This window comes from Schistocerca cancellata, chromosome 3 (genome assembly GCF_023864275.1).
Source record: "Schistocerca cancellata isolate TAMUIC-IGC-003103 chromosome 3, iqSchCanc2.1, whole genome shotgun sequence".
Lineage (NCBI taxonomy): Eukaryota > Metazoa > Arthropoda > Insecta > Orthoptera > Acrididae > Schistocerca > Schistocerca cancellata.
The window spans coordinates 651,284,276-651,300,661 of NC_064628.1; the positions used below are offsets into that span (position 1 = coordinate 651,284,276).

A 16,386-nucleotide genomic window follows, 5' to 3' on the forward strand; every position below is an offset into this window, starting at 1 on the left:
ATAGGAAGTTACAAACACATGCGCAGGTACTCTGGATCCCTCATGTTTTGTCAGGCAGTGTCATTAATTACGTATTTCGCGCGTACTTGTACAAGCAACAAGACCATGTATGTGGTCATCAATTTACAGCGATTAAATTAATGGTTTAATTAAATTAATTAAATTAAATTAAATTAATGGTTTATCTCTTTTTCTCATCTGCCGCCATTATGACTTCATCAAGTGTTCATAATAAAAACATTTATGCTTCAAACCGTTTAATGTCTTGTTCCATCCTTCGCAAAACTATATTACATTTCACAACTACATTCTTATTGTAATTCTGACATTTTCCCTTATATGGTTCACATGTTTTAATTTTCATTTGCCTGTAACATCTTTTTTTCTATGTGTGTTGCTGAACAGCCTATGTCAAGTTTTAACTCGATGTGCTAATTAATTTTCTTGGCATGTTTCTCTTTTTCTTTTTTAAATGATCGTGTTTTTGTGTCCGAACAGCGCGTTCATGAAGGGCAACAGGCACAGTCCATATTCCTAGACTCCCGGAAAACATTTGACACAGTACCCCACTGCAGACTATTAACGAAAGTCAAAGAATACGGAGTAGGTTCCGAGACATGTGAGTGACTCCAAGCCTTCTTAACTACTAGAAACCAGTACGCTGTCCCCGAAAGCGAGTGTTCGTCAGAGAAAAGGGTACCGTCAGGAGTGCCCCAGGGAAGTGCGATAGGACTGATATTGTTCTCGGTATACGTAAATGAGATGTCGGATAGGGTGGTCAGCAATCTTCCATCTTTGGTGATGACGCTGTAGAATAAGGGAAAGTATCGTCGTTCAGTGACTGTAGAAGGATACATAATTTACATTTGGTGTGACGAATGACAGTTTTTTCTAAGTGTAGAAAAATAATGCAGATGAGTAGGAAAAAGAATCCTGTAATGTGGAGTGCTGCTCGACACAGTTACGTCGATTACACTGCTAGACGTAACGTTGCAAAGTGATCTGAGTGGAACGAGCATGTAAGGACGGCAGTAAGGAAAGTGGAAGGTCTGTTTCGGTTTACTGGGAGAATTTTAGGGAAGTGCAGCACATCTGCAATGGAGATGGCGTGTGGAATACTTGCGTGACCTATTAATGTGTCTTGCTCGACTGTATGGGATCCCCATAAGTTTGAATTAAAGGAAGACATCGAAGCAATTCAGGAGCGTGCCGCTAGATTTTTTATCGATAGGTTCGATCAACACGTGAGTATTAATGGATTTTCTTCGTGAACTCATGGGAATGCATGCAGGGAAGACGACGTTCTTTTCGCGATACACTGTGCGAAAAATATATACACTACTGGCCATAAAAATTGCTACACCAAGAAGAAATGCAGATGATAACCGGGTATTCATTGGACAAATATATTATACTAGAACTGACATGTGATTACATTTTCACGCAATTTGGGTGCATAGATCCTGAGTAATCAGTACCCAGAAAAACCACCTCTGGCCGTAATAACGGCCTTGAGACGCCTGGGCATTGATTCAAACAGAGCTTGGATAGCGTGTACAGGTACAGCTGATCATGCAGCTTCAACACGATACCACAGTTCATCAAGAGTAGTGACTGGCGTATTGTGAAGAGCCAGTTGCTCCGCCACCATTGACCAGACGTTTTCAATTGGTTAGAGATCTGGAGAATGTGCTGCCCAGGGTAGCAGTCGAACATTTTCTGTATCCAGAAAGACCCGTACAGGCCAGTATGGCGATAACGAATACACGCTTCCAATGTGCGTTCACCGCGGTGTCGCCAAACACGGATGCGACCATCATGATGCTGTAAACAGAACCTGGATTCATCCGAAAAAATGACGTTTTGCCATTCGTGCACCCAGGTTCGTCGTTGAGTACACCATCGCAGGCGCCCCCGTCTGTGATGCAGCGTCAAGGGTAACCGCAGCCAGGTCTCCAAACTGATAGTCCATGCTGCTGCAAACGTCATCGAACTGTTCGTGCAGATGGTTGTTGTCTTGCAAACGTCCCCATCTGTTGACTCCGGGATCGAGACTTGGCTGCACGATCCGTTACAGCCATGCGGATAAGATGCCTGTCATCTCGACTGCTAGTGATACGAGGCCGTTGGGATCCAGCACGGCGTTCCGTATTACCCTCCTGAACCCACCGATTCCATATTCTGCTAACAGTCACTGGATCTCGACCAACGCGAGCAGCAATGTCGCGATACGATAAACCGCAATCGCTATAGGCTACAATCTGACCTATATCAAAGTCGGAAACGTGACGGTATGCATTTCTCCTCCTTACACGAGGCATCACAACAACGTTTCACCAGGCAACGCCGGTCAACTGCTGTTTGTGTATGAGGAATCGGTTGGAAACTTTCCTCATGTCAGCACGTTGTAGGTGTCGCCACCGGCGCCAACCTTGTGTGAATGCTCTGATACGCTAATCATTTGCATATTACAGCATCTTCTTCCTGTCAGCTAAATTTCGCGTCTGTAGCACATCATCTTTGTGGTGTAGCAATTTTAATGGCCAGTAGTGTATATATATATTGGCAGCTGACTCCAGAATGATTCGTAAGGACGACGAATACAAGATACGAGAAATTAGGGCTCGTGAGGACGCATATAGACAGTCGTTTTCCCCTCGCACCATTTTCGAGTGAGAAAAGGAAATGTCTAGTCGTGGGACATATTACCCCACCCCCCCCCCCCACCCCCGCCACAAAGCATACGTTGGCCTGGGGAGTATGTATGTAGAAGTAGGTTCCCTTGAGCCTTCCCTATGTTTCTTCTTTCTGTCTTTGAGATACGAAGACGTGCTAAAAAGCTTCTTTATTCAGGTCTGTCTTGGTGTAAGGCCCGCGGGTCTATTTATTACTCTACTTCCGTTCCAATGGAAATATTAAATTAATGACACTAGCGGAATAAAGAACAATTTATTTGCATTTCTTCCTTAAATATGAAATTATTCAACAAAGAAACGATGAAAGAATCCATTAACAAGACATAACAGTATTCTAGTATATTTCGCTTTATAAATCTTCTATTACTACGAGGCGTTGCTTCTTTGCGGATTCATCTTTTCCAAATACGTATTGACTTTAATCCATTGTCTCTTAATTTTATTTTATTTTTATTCTTCTGCCCATTATTCCAGTCATAAATTTACAGGCATAAAATATTAGCCTGTTCATCCAATATTTTTCGCATTTATCTTCTTGTGTCGTCTTCGGTAGTGTGATCCTAATTATTTTGTCGAAATATGGTCGACTGGACAAGTAAAATTGATACTTTTATCTCAAAGCAATGGATGTAAAAATTTATTAATCCGAGGATTCCCATCTTGGACGCAAGAATGTAGACTGACGTCAGTTCCCAATGAGCATAGCGTTTTTACATTAACGGACCACTGCAAAAAAGGACCTTTAGTGGATTGTGATACAGAAGTTTCCCATAATAAAGATATTTAATGAGAAACATTTGTATTCGCAGAACTCAAAAGGGGAAATGTCCAATAACAATGAGACACACACTAGGATTGGTATGTTCAACCTAGTGAAAAAATGAGGAAAGGCTACTTCCTTAGGACAACATGGAAATGAATTTCTGTAACAGGTCCAAACTACTGTGACTACCTTGCAAGCTTTTTGGTATGGTCGTCCTTCCACTGCTGAATGCTCGCTGCCACTGCCCGATTTATGCTATTTACAACAGCAGACAATTTTAAGGTATTCTGCCACGTTCCGAAAATGTGCGTCAAAGCCCACGAAAGGCAAAGGTCCCGAGTTCAGGTCTCGGTCCGTCACACAGTTTTAATCTGCCAGGAAGTTTCATATCAGCGCATACTCCGCTGCAGAGTGAAAATCTCATTCTGGAAATGGAGAACACGTTTGGCAACACCATCTCTGGCGGGCCGCTTGAATTTCCACGCGCAGCAGCCTAATTGGCTAACTTCAATGCTAATTAAATTTCGACGGAAAGACTGATACTAGCCGCAATCGTGCATCGAAATAATTCGATGGTGAAAGTTCAAAATTTGTGCCGGAACGTGCATCGAACCCCGATCTCCTGCCTAACTCGGGTTTTGTGTGTGTGTGTGTGTGTGTGTGTGTGTGTGTGTTTTGTCTGTTCTGTCGGACCACACACATAGTATATAGCAATGGTAATTGACTTGGAAGTGGCGCAACATACCGAATTTTTTTCTTGACAATTATTTCTCAGCACGACCTACCCTGCAACACTTACAAACTTTTCAAATTGTTTCTGACCACCCTGTATAAACTACTGCTGTTCTGAACGCGTTAAATAATAATGTTCGATAGCAAGTAATATAAGTTTTTGCTGAAGATATATCTGAAAGAACGTCTCATTGAAACAGTTAATGGCTGCTGCTAGAAGATACAGGTTTGATATTTTTTGTCTTAACAATTTATTACCTGTAATAAATGATGGACACCGCAAACATTATCGGAAAAAAACTTTTCATGGTTATTTGAATCAGCTGTGGGCTTCACTTCTGCTCAGGAAAGTTGCCAAATAAGGTAAAAATTGTTCCCAGTCGAAAAGTCAAATATATTGTAACAATAGCAGGTAAAACATAGATCAAAACTATTGTAGTGAATGAGAAAGTGTGACAAAGAAGTCCAATGTCACCTACTTAATTCTTATTAAATGACCACAAAAATTTGAAACAATGTATACATAAAAGTATCAAAATCTCAAAAGAGTTTTAAACACATTTCTTTTAAGGATCATGTATTGAAGCTGCTAGAAAAAAGGTTCTGACCCATTTGTCATCCATGTAAACAATATGATATTCATGTATTGAAAACTATGATGGAAGGGATCGCTTTCTGGGGCAGAGAGTCAGTCTCAACAGAATTCACGAGATTTTGGAACAAGCACTATACTTCGTCTACATAATATGATGAATAGGCCTGTGCAGTAACAAATATGTGGATACAAAACTATATCGATCTGGATTATATGTGGAATCATCACCAACATGTAAACAGAATAAGACTACGTCTTTTATTAACCATTCCACTCCCAGATTTTTATCATAACCCCTACACTATGTGATCCGTACACCTGATTGAAAATGACTTACAAGTTCGTCGCCCCCTCCACCGGTAATGCTGGACTTCAAAATGGTTTTGGCCCACCCTTAGTCTTCATGACAGCTTCCACTCCCGCAGGCATACGTTCAGTTAGGTACTGGAATGTTGGGGAATGGCAGCCCATTCTTCACGGAGTGCTGCACTGAAAAGAGATATCGATTTTGGTTGGTGAGGCCAGGCACGAAGTCGGTGTTCCAAAACATCCCAAAGATGTTCTATAGGATTCAGGTCAGGACTCTGTGCAGGCCAGTCCATTACAGAGATGTTATTGTCATGTAACCAATCCGCCGTGCATTATGAACGGATGCTCGGTCGTGTTGAAAGATGCAATCGCCATCCCCAAATTGCTCTTCAACAGTGGGAAGCAATAAGATGCTTAAAACACCCATGTAGGCCTGTGCTGTGATAGTGTCAAGCAAAACAAAAGGAGTGCAAGCCCCTCCATGGAAAACACGACCACACCAAAACACTACCGCCTCCGAATTTTACTGTTGGCATTACACACACTGACAGATGACGTTCATTGGGCATTAGCCATACTCACACCCTACCATCGGTTCACCACATTGTGTACCGTGATTCGTCACTCTACGTTTTTCCACTGTTCAATTGTCCAATGTTTACGCTTCTTACACCAAGCGAGGCATCGTTTGGCATTTGCCGGCGCGATGTGTGAGGAGTCGCTCGACCATAAAATCCAACTTTTCTCACCTCCCGTCTTACTGTCATAGTACTTGCAGTGGATCCTCATGCAGTTTGGAATTCCCATGTAATGGTCTGGATAAATGTCTCCTTATTACAAATTATGGCCCTCTTCAACTGTTGGCGGTCTCTGTCGGTCAACAGACGAGGTCGGCCTGTACACTTTTGTGCTGTATGTTTCCACTTCACTGTCACATCGGAAACAGTGGACCTAGAGATGTTTAGGAATGTGGAAATCTCTAGCACAGACGTATGATACAAGTCACACCCAATCATCTGACCACGTTCAAAGTCCGTGAGTTCTGCGAAGCGCCCCATTCTTCTCTGGTTGTTTGGGTTGGATTGTTTGGGGGAGGAGACCAGACAACGAGGTCATCAGTCTCATCGGATTAGGGAAGGATGGGGAAGGAAGTCGGCCGTGCCCTTTCAAAGGAACAATCCCGACATCTGCCTGGAACGATTTAGAGAAATCACGGAAAACCTAAATCAGGATGGCCGGACGCGGGACTGAACCGTCGTCCTCCCGAATGGGAGTCCAGCGCGATAACCACTGCGCCACCTCGTTCGGTGTATTCTGCTCTCTCACGCTGTTTAATGATTACTGAGGTCGCTGACATGGAGTAGCTGGCAGTGGGTGTCCGAATACTTTTGATCACATAGTGTATTACAGAATGCCTACAAAACGCACTTTAGGTAAATTACAGCCAGTGGAATGGAAATATAAATTGAAGAAGTAAACGTTAAGAGAGTCCTGACCATTCAAGGAATTTAACAGTGTGACATGTGACAAAATATGGAAATATAATGAAGTGCATGTAGAATGCTAAGTACTGTAACCAGTGACGTGTGTGTATGCAGGATGTATAACATGAGCCTTCTCAAATTAGCATTAAACTGTAACCAGTGACTAGGATGCACACTCATGATGGATAACAAAAGCGTTTTCAAATTAGCGTATTATTGTAACTAGTGACATGGATGTATATACGGGATGGATAACATAAGTCTTTTCAAATTAGCGTTGTTGAAGAAAAGGCTACGAGAAAATGGGCGTTTGTGAAGACAGAAAATACAGTACCTAATCCATTAAGAGCAAAGGAAGATTTTAAAGTGTAATGGACACACATAAAGAAGGTAGCACGCTTTTGCATATCCATGGAGCAAAAGTAAATCTGAAGTTCCAGCACAGTGGTGATGTCTGTTCCGACATCCCTTTATCGCTGCCTCGGAATCTACAGCAGTGAAGACAGAGCATGGTGGCTCAGTGGTAAAACAATGGCCTCATATTCAGAAAAACAGCATTCAAATCCTACCACCCCTGCATCCAGATTTAATTTCCTGGTGTGTCCATAAATCGCTGAAGACGAATGCTAGGAATGCTTTTTGGAAAAAGACGGCTGATTTCCCTTCACACCTTTTCCGTTGTAATTCATCTGTAGTGACCTCGTCGGCGATAGAATATGAAATCCCAATCTTTCTTCCTTCTTGCATAACATTGATCTAAGGACTCCAGTCGATATTCGCCATGCAGGCTTAAATAACACTTGTAATGAAATAACGTTGCAGGTACAGATATGAAAAGGGTGAGATTTGCTGGCGTAATCTCTCCTGCCGAAAATGGCAGCACATATTTATGAGTATTTACTTATTTATCTATTTCATGTTCCATAAATCCAAGTACCGAGTGAATCGGAAGCAAATGAAACGTGTCAAATTGTACAGAGTTCAAAAATAGCTTACATGACAGTAAAGAGATAATGTAATCGATAAATCAATTACAGAGCACATACTGAGTTAACTGAAAATTGTGTTTCACTGTGGAAAGATGGGTAATATGTAATGGAAGCAAAGTTATGTTAAACATTATAACAAATAAATATAAAGATTTCGCTCTTGTTGAACATAATTCGTGTTATAGTAACTCTAAGCTCTTCCACTTCTCACATTTTTTCTGCTGTGCTTCCTCATGCTGGAACTTTGTGTAGGTCACATGTTACATGAAGTAGGATGGAAAACAACTGTGGATTTATCTCCTTGTTCCCTTACCTAGGACGTTATGGACGTGGCATGTGTATTCCTCATTAGGTGCATAAAGACGTATGTTCAGTTCTCATTTATTCTACATCTGACACAACAGTATCCAAAAATCAATTCACAATGAGAAAAAAATCCTGATGTGTCTCAGTAGAAGTTTAGTAGTGACACCAGAGAAACTAAAATTTTAGCAAATCTCTCCTCTGCTATAGCACTATTTATTGTAATGCAGAAAAGGCGCAGTTGCTGTTCTTTGCCTTTAACAGACAAGAGACATAAGAGATGAGGGTCCATTACACCATTGGGACTATCTTCTGCATGAAATACATACTTTTGGATCTTGCAGACTCATCAATACAACGATCATCACATAACCTCAGTTGACAAATGCAACCAGACATTGAGGCAACAGTTGATAGCAAACACATAATCGAATTGTTGGTTCTTTATTTGATGGTTTAGTGGGTGAAAATTATATTGAAATTATATTGCAGATCTGAAGGTTTGGCTCCTACCTTTCTGATCTCAATGTCTTTGACATATGGCAGTGCTATGAGAACACAAATAAAAGTTTCTCTTTAGTTTGGATTCCACACAGTAGCTCTCTATACAATACTGGATAAAAGAAGAGTTTCATTCCAGAATGAACTTTCACTCTGCAGCAGAGTGCACACTGATACAAAACTTCCTGGAAAACTAAAACTGTATACTGGACTGGGACTTCTGTTGTTTAAAACAAGTGGAAGTTAAAAGGCTTCAGGCAAAGACTCTACCATGCTTCCCAGGCACAACGAACCGACCCAACAGAACTGAGAGAAGCTATGAACAAACAATACCCCCCATAGGACCATAGTTTGGAGGTAAACTAACTGTTAGAATGACGAATACTTATACTGCTTAAGAATTTGATGCTGCGGTGGCGCGGTTCCTTCCATCCCTACACCTACCTGTGAACATTGTCTCAGCAGCTCATCAGTAGGGAAGCCAAGAGAAACCTACTGTACTTCCACGTGAACCAGGCTGCCATTAAAGTCACTAATCTACTTTTCAGGAGAAAGTTTTCACACGAAATGAAAGGTTGGAAATTTTGTCCTTAATTAATATATTCTGAAACTTAGGTGAACAAGTATCACTGCCAAGCCCATGCTAGTCTTAACACAGTCACTCACAATCCCTTTCACTCACGTTAGCAAGTTTATGGTGTTGCATTTCCCGAAAAAGTAATAGCTACAAAAATACGGATTGTTTTTGATTCAGAATGCTCGCCAAATATTAAGTCTGTCGGTACCTAATGAGCCGGCGAAAGTAGCTGAGCGGTTCTATGCACTACAGTCTGGAACCACGCAACTGCTGCAGTCGCAGGTTCGAATCCTGCCTCAGGCATGGTTGTGTGTGATGTCCTTAGGTTAGTTACGTTTAAGTAGTTCTAAGTTCTTGGGGACTGATGACCACAGATGTTAAGTCCCATAGTGCTCAGAGCCATTTGAACCATTTTTGCTAGATCCGGCAACTTATCATTACCATCGGAACTACTAGTACACACGTCCGAAACTGTTTCATCACTAGGCTCCGACTCTTCTCTAGAATACTTTAAGTCTTCTCTACCAGCATAGAAAGGCATGCGAAGAATATTGCTTTACCATTGGTCAGTTTACTCAACAGCCAATAGCAAAACAACATTCTCCAGCGTCAGTCCGCGCTTTTCATCCATAACCAATCGCAAAATAGTAAACCTAACGACTGCACTTTTTACCGACGTAATTATCTAATATGCTGATGTTTTGTTTATGCATAAAGTTATTTACTATTGTTATTTTTACCTGAATTAACTTTCCCTTTGCCATAAACTTTTTTTACAAATCTATTCTACAAAAATCCCCTTTGTCCACATCCATACTTCTTCGAAATGTTCCCACATTAAATCCCACTATATAACTCGTTAAACAATTATCTTCATATTAACCTTAAACCACACTCACGCATCATTCATACTGCTAAAACACATTGATAACATTTTACATACACAAAAATACATAATAACACTTTATGAAATTACTAGAACAGTTTATGAAAAACATTCTATTACTTTAGTGCACTCTAGTGGGCACAATCGAAACTAAATCAGTCACCTATCTAATACTGACCTCTATTGGCTGATACATAAACTACGTGCGCGTCTAGTCTTGTGTCACCATCTGTCACTATCCAGCTCTAAGACACATCTCCCACTTAACCGCCTCCAAGGCAGGATCGGTATATGGCGCTACGCCTCAATGCTACTGAAAGTTTTCTAGAAGTGAAACACAGTCTTGTTAGAACATCACCTTCAAATTATCTAGAGTACTGTTTCTTTCATTTTTATACAATTCTGTGTGACATGACAAATGATTACACTCGACATCCAATTGTTGCTATAGATAAATCAAACACTTCATATTGTTTTCTTAATTGTTCTTTGCTTTTTGCAGGATTATTTTTTTTTTCCTGAGATGTTGAACTGATCCACAATGAAGTCTCAAAAGAGCAGCCCTCTCCTCTCCTTCCTGGTCTTCTGCTTCTTTGGAGGTGAGTGCACTGTAAGAGTATGTACAGACTTAAAACACTTCAAATTCATTAAAAATAAGAAATGAAATTCTTGATTAGCTTGTAGGAGATTTCGGATATTTATTAATTAATTGCTATGTGTGAACATAAGAAAAGTCCTTTCATTCAGTTGTATGGATGTTGTGATGAGTATGCAATCATCTCTTTAAACAGTTCTACCAGTTATTTATTAATTGCTATGTCTGAACATAAGGAAAGTCCTTTCATTCAGTTATATTGCTGTTGTGATGAGTATGCAGTCATCTCTTTAAACAGTTCTGCCAGTTATTTGCGCTTTTCCCCATTTCTTTCACATGTAGAGCACAGGAAGAATTATTGCTTAAGATCCCCTGTGTATTACATTATTAGTTTAATCTCTTTGGGTGTGGTAGGTGGCGAGGTATAGCATGTACCCAGATTCATCATTTAGAGATGGTTCTAGAACCTTTCTAAATACACTTTCATGGGATAGTTTGCATCTATCTGCAAGAAAACCTGCTACAATTCATGCTGCCCTTCTTTGTACACATTCAGTATCCCCCATTAGCCGTGTTTGGTATGGGTACCACACACTTTAGCAACATTCTAGGATTGGTTGCACTATTGTTTTATATATAATATCAATTGTATAGTGATTGTATTTCGCTAGTATTCTATCAAATAATCACAGTCTGCCCCCTGTTTCATCTAAGACTGACCTTTTTGATTGTTGCATTTTATATCTTTACAGATTGTTACTCCCAGGTATTTGTAAGAGTTGATCGATTCAATCTGTCACCCAATGATATTTTGACTCCTAGGATGCTACGTTTTTATCTTCTGAAGCGCAAAATTTTACTTTTCTGAACATGTAAAGTGTACTGCCAATCTTTGCAACACTTTGAAATCTTTTACAGACTTGACTCAATATTTTTGCAGTTGTTTTCAGACATAACTTCATTATAGATAACTGCACCATTTCCAAGAAGTCTGCAATTATTGTTAATATTGTCATTAGTATCCAATATGAACAGCAAGGGTCCCAGCACACATCTCTGGGACTTACTAGATGTTACTTTTACCCTTATCAAAAGTCCTCCATCTGAGATAACATGATATGTCCTTCACACCACAGAATCGTCAACTGAGTCACAGACCTCACTTGCTACCCCTTACGATCACTCTTTCGACAGTAAGTAGATGTTTTGTATTCAGTCAAAATTCTGTCAGAAGTCAAGGAACACTGCATCTACCTGACTGTCTTGATCCATGGCGTTCAGGAAGTCGTGCAAGAAATGTGTGATTTGGGTTTTACACAATCACTGTTCATGCTGGTTGAAATGGAGGAGATTCTATTCCAGATATCTCATTACATTTGAGCTCAAGGCATGTTCTAAGATTCTATAACAATTTTTTGTCAAAGATTTCATTAATTTGTTACAGTGCCGACTTCTTTATTTTTCCACATTAATGGGCAACAATAGGAGTGTTTTTTTCCATCAATGAAAAAACTGTCCCCAAAATTTGACATAGTAAAGTTATCTACCACTGCTAGCTACTGTATTTCAGTAGCTGCACATCAGAGATCATGCAGACAAGTCAAATAGCCATCAATGGATTTAAGTATTGTTATCTATAGTGGAATCAACTGTAGTAGTGCAACAAGCTGCCAGAGCTTCAAAGCTCAAAAGTGGTGCAGATATCTCAAATAGCGAACAGTGGGCTTAAATGTGTTATCCAGTGCAAAATCAACTAGAGTAGTGCAACTGTTTGCCGGAACTTCAAGACTCTCCAATGTTAACAAACTCAATTTTTTGAAGAAACCAATTTTTCTGTCACTTAGTGTCAAATATTTTGAATAAATCAAAGCTGTGTACACTTCTCAGTAATGCTATAGATCTGTTGTGGAAAACAAAATGTTTTCAAGATGCTACAAGACAACAAAGTAGGCTGCCATGGCAGCAGAATGCTGAACTTGCACTCTGATTGATCTGGATTCAAATATACATTGCCAGTCCTGATTTTGTTTAAATGACCTGAGTGGAATGCTGTAATTTATTTTTCAACTATGACATTCTCAAGTTCTCTGCTCACTATTTTAAAGAGTTGGCTGATTGTTTAACAAATTGGGCATTGCCTAAGAATTAGCTCCTATTACTGATTCTGTACAGGTGGTATCCCCACAGCTTGCAAATATTGAAAGAAAGCTATACTTATGAGCTACTGATAAAATATAGGCTTTTGTCCCAGATTTGAAGGAACATTACCAGACAACATGAAACTGTTATAGCAGTCTATTTGGAATCACTCCTCCTGTGGTGTCAGTAACAAAGATACAATTACAAAATGCTATTTTGCATGACTATCAATTTATTATGGGTAATATGAATTTGTACAGTTGAGTGCTCTTAGAACACTGCGCATTTCACTGTGTCATGTTGGCATGTGGAGAGCACTCTGTGATCTATAATAATGCAGTTATTTCAAAGGCCACCATTAGTGGTATACTTTAGCTCACATGGAGTTAAGACATGTAAAAATGAACCATTACATGCACATTGACTATAATATTTGCATTTTTAAATTTGTTTTCTTAAAGTAGTGGTTAAATATTGCAACCCAACCTCAATTGGCTGTTAGGGAGGCATCTAGTTTCTTGATGCTTCTATGGTTCATCTGAGAATGTTTATGACAGCAGTTCTTACATATAAGTTTATTTTTATCATGAGCTGACAGGCCCCTCAATATCTGTTCAACAAGTTATGGTTAAAAATGTTATATTGTGTGTTGACACAGGTTTATATTTTGCGACTGATTGGCTATTTTCTGTTTTGACTATCCAGAGAGCATTTTTATGAAACCTGAAGTTAACATCTCATAAGTAAAGTATCTAAAGCTTTCTCTTTGGTCCCCTATTGTGAAAACATTAAAGAAGTCTTGTTTTCTTATGGTTTCATAGTGGTCATTCGTTCTAATTGAGTTTAATGGCTTCAGATTTCAAATACATTTAGGTAAATTATATTTTACTATGCCCTCAAACAAAAAGAATTAAAGTTTAAATATTGATCATCATCATCATCATGTTTTCTGCCTTATTAGTAGGTCTTTTGTTTCTCCATTCCTCCTTCATGCCAGTGTACATGCTGCCATTCATCACATCATCCATGATCTGAAATCTCTTCCCCTCTCACCTCCTCTTTCCTTCCACGTACCCTTCTAAAACTGTTTTTGTAAATGACTCCTTCCTACTTAATATATGTGCATTCCAGTTTCGTTTCCTGCTTTTTATTACATCCAGTAATTGTCTTTGCTTTCCCACTCTTCTCAGTACCTCTTCATTTTTTACTCTGTCCATGCAGGCTATTCTTCCCATCCTCTGCCATGTCCACATTTTAGAAACCTCCAGCCTTGCTCTATCTTTCTTCCTCAGTAGCCATGTTTCAGCACTGTATGGGAGGATACTCCATACAATACGTTTTATCAGCTATTCCTTAAATTTTAGTCCGTTTGCTGCAAAAATTCTTCTCTTCTTATAACATTCGTTTTTTGCCATCCTTGGTTAAATTTCTGTGTTGGTTTTCTAGCCCATTTCTCTCCTGATTCTGATGCATTTAAAGCTATGCACATGTTCTAATACTTCTCCATTCTTCATAGTCCTTACCTTTTTATTTCCTACCTGTGCCATTATTTTAGTTTTCTTTGTATTTATTTTCATTCCATAAATCTTTCCTCTAGATTCAGTGGTATCCACTACATCCTGTAATTCTTTTTTGCCTGGTGCTAGGAAGACCATGTCATCAGAAAACTTCAAACACCATATTCTTCTTCCTCCAATTTTTACCCCCTTGTCATCTAGTGGACAATGGTTGGTCATATTTTCTAAGTATAGACAAAAAGTGTGGGAGACAGACAGCAGCCATGTGCTACTACTTTTACTAATTCTATCTGGTTGGTACTTTCTCCTCCCACTTTCACTGATGCTTTTTGATTTCTGTATAATGAATTTATAAGAAGTCTAGTTTTCCAGTCTTCTCTCTTTTCCCTCATTGTAGTTGCAAACTCACCCCATAGTACATCATCAAAAGCCTTTTCCAGGTCTAAATATAGGTCTCTTCCCTTTTCAATAAACCTGTCTGCCAAAATTCACAAGAGTCCTATTGCATTCCATCTAAAACCAAATTGTTCTTCAGCCTTATTCGCTTCCATTACCTTCTCCAGTCTTTTATTAATATTCTTAAAGTAATTTTCGCTGCATGTGAAATGAGGCTAGTTGTCCTGTGATCACTGCATTTCTTGGTTCCTTGTTTCTTTGTTCTCTGAAAGTCCTCTGGCTATTCACCACTGTTATATATTTTCTCACATAACCTCAGCTTTTCTCTTACACCTTCTTGGTTCAAACATTTTAGTATTTCTCTTGATATTGTAACTGTATCCAATGCTTTCCCAAGTTTCATTGCAGCTATTGCACTCTTTACTTCTTCCATTATGGCTTTTGAACCTTTCCCATCATCATTTACACTGTTCACACAATCAAGTTCCAGAGTTGCTGCTTTGTGATCTGTGTCACATAGCACTTTTACATAGTTTTCCCATCTCTGTAGGATCTCTGTCAGTTCCAACATAGCATCCACAGCTAACCGACTGCTTTCCACGAAGTGGGTCCAGGGCTGTTTCTCAGCTAAGTAATGTAGCCTGACATGGTACCATGGTACTTTAGCTATTTATGTTTGACTGTCCCTTATTCTGGCATGTATTAGTTTATTTTATGCTTCGGAAGAAGGCTAGATTCTCTAGCTGAAACCTGGGTAAAGACATTTCGCAACTGAGGCGGATTTTTGACATATTAATTTATCACAGTTGCTGACAGGGCTGCAATATGTTAAAAATTCTTACAAAATTTGAGTAGATCTCAATCTATACTGTCTTAATACTACTTCAAAATTTCTGTTTAAATTTTCCTGACACTAATGCAAGTGTTAACAACATTTATGATACACCGCTTTTGCACTTGGAAATAGTTCAATAATATCTTTATAGTTCTACAAAGATTTGAAAATTCTGCTTTCTGCTACTGTTAACTTCAATTAAAACTGTATGGCAGGCTGAAATAACTCAGACCCAAAGTATCCTGTGTATTGCTTGCAAGGCAAAGTCACTGTTCTCTCTGTGGTACTGGATTCATACAGTAGTTACTTTTCATATTTATGACAGATTATCATTCCTCGATATTTTTTAAACAGTAACTTTTTCTGAGTCAACATTATTTTCGATGTGAGAAGGACAATATGATTAGTACTCACTTATTTGCCAACTAGAATTTCGACTGCCTCTCATGGGACTATGTTTGTAGTCTATTATGTGAGACCAGCAACTTTTTAAGAGCCCACTCAGATTAAGTTATTGCATCAAAACTTCACAAGTTTAGAAAACAACAGTCAGTTAAATTCCTACATGCTTAGATTAACTGCTGCCTAAAAGTCACATAGAAATATTATACATTTCTGAACATCATTTTGTCACTGAAATACGGATGCTGTATATGACTGAATATAACTTAGTGTCCAATTTCAGTAATGCTGGATTTGATAATGGAGGAGCTGCCACCTCAATAGATGAAGGGATACAAATATGAGAACACTGATGCACACAGATTATGCAAGGATCAAGATTTTGGAGCTTGTGCAGCAGCAGAAACTTAACAGTAGAGTGCATAAAAAATTACTCCTTAGCTGCTCAGATAGTGCTGTAGGAGAGGGGACAGTGACATTGGTATGGCTCCTCTACAGACAGGACAGCATCATAGGAGAGGTGTAGCTCTGCAGCTGAAGCCTTCACACAAACACCTATCTCACAGAATTTCTAAGCTACACCTAGTTAGTCTGCAAACCATCATATTAAAAGGTTATATCAGTATGACCAATATTTCGACAAATTAACCATTTATTATTAAAAACA

At 39.3% G+C, this 16,386-nt stretch overlaps 1 protein-coding gene across 1 annotated transcript in view; it reads left to right on the plus strand.

Annotated features, from left to right (window-relative positions):
• LOC126175608 (uncharacterized) overlaps positions 1 to 16,386 on the plus strand; it is a 331,979-nt gene that overhangs the window by 217,172 nt on the left and 98,421 nt on the right. The window contains exon 3 of the mRNA XM_049922489.1: positions 10,338 to 10,434. Within this exon, the coding sequence (XP_049778446.1) occupies positions 10,377 to 10,434 (58 nt within the window). The 5' untranslated portion in view covers positions 10,338 to 10,376. The remainder of the gene's footprint in view (positions 1 to 10,337; positions 10,435 to 16,386) is intronic.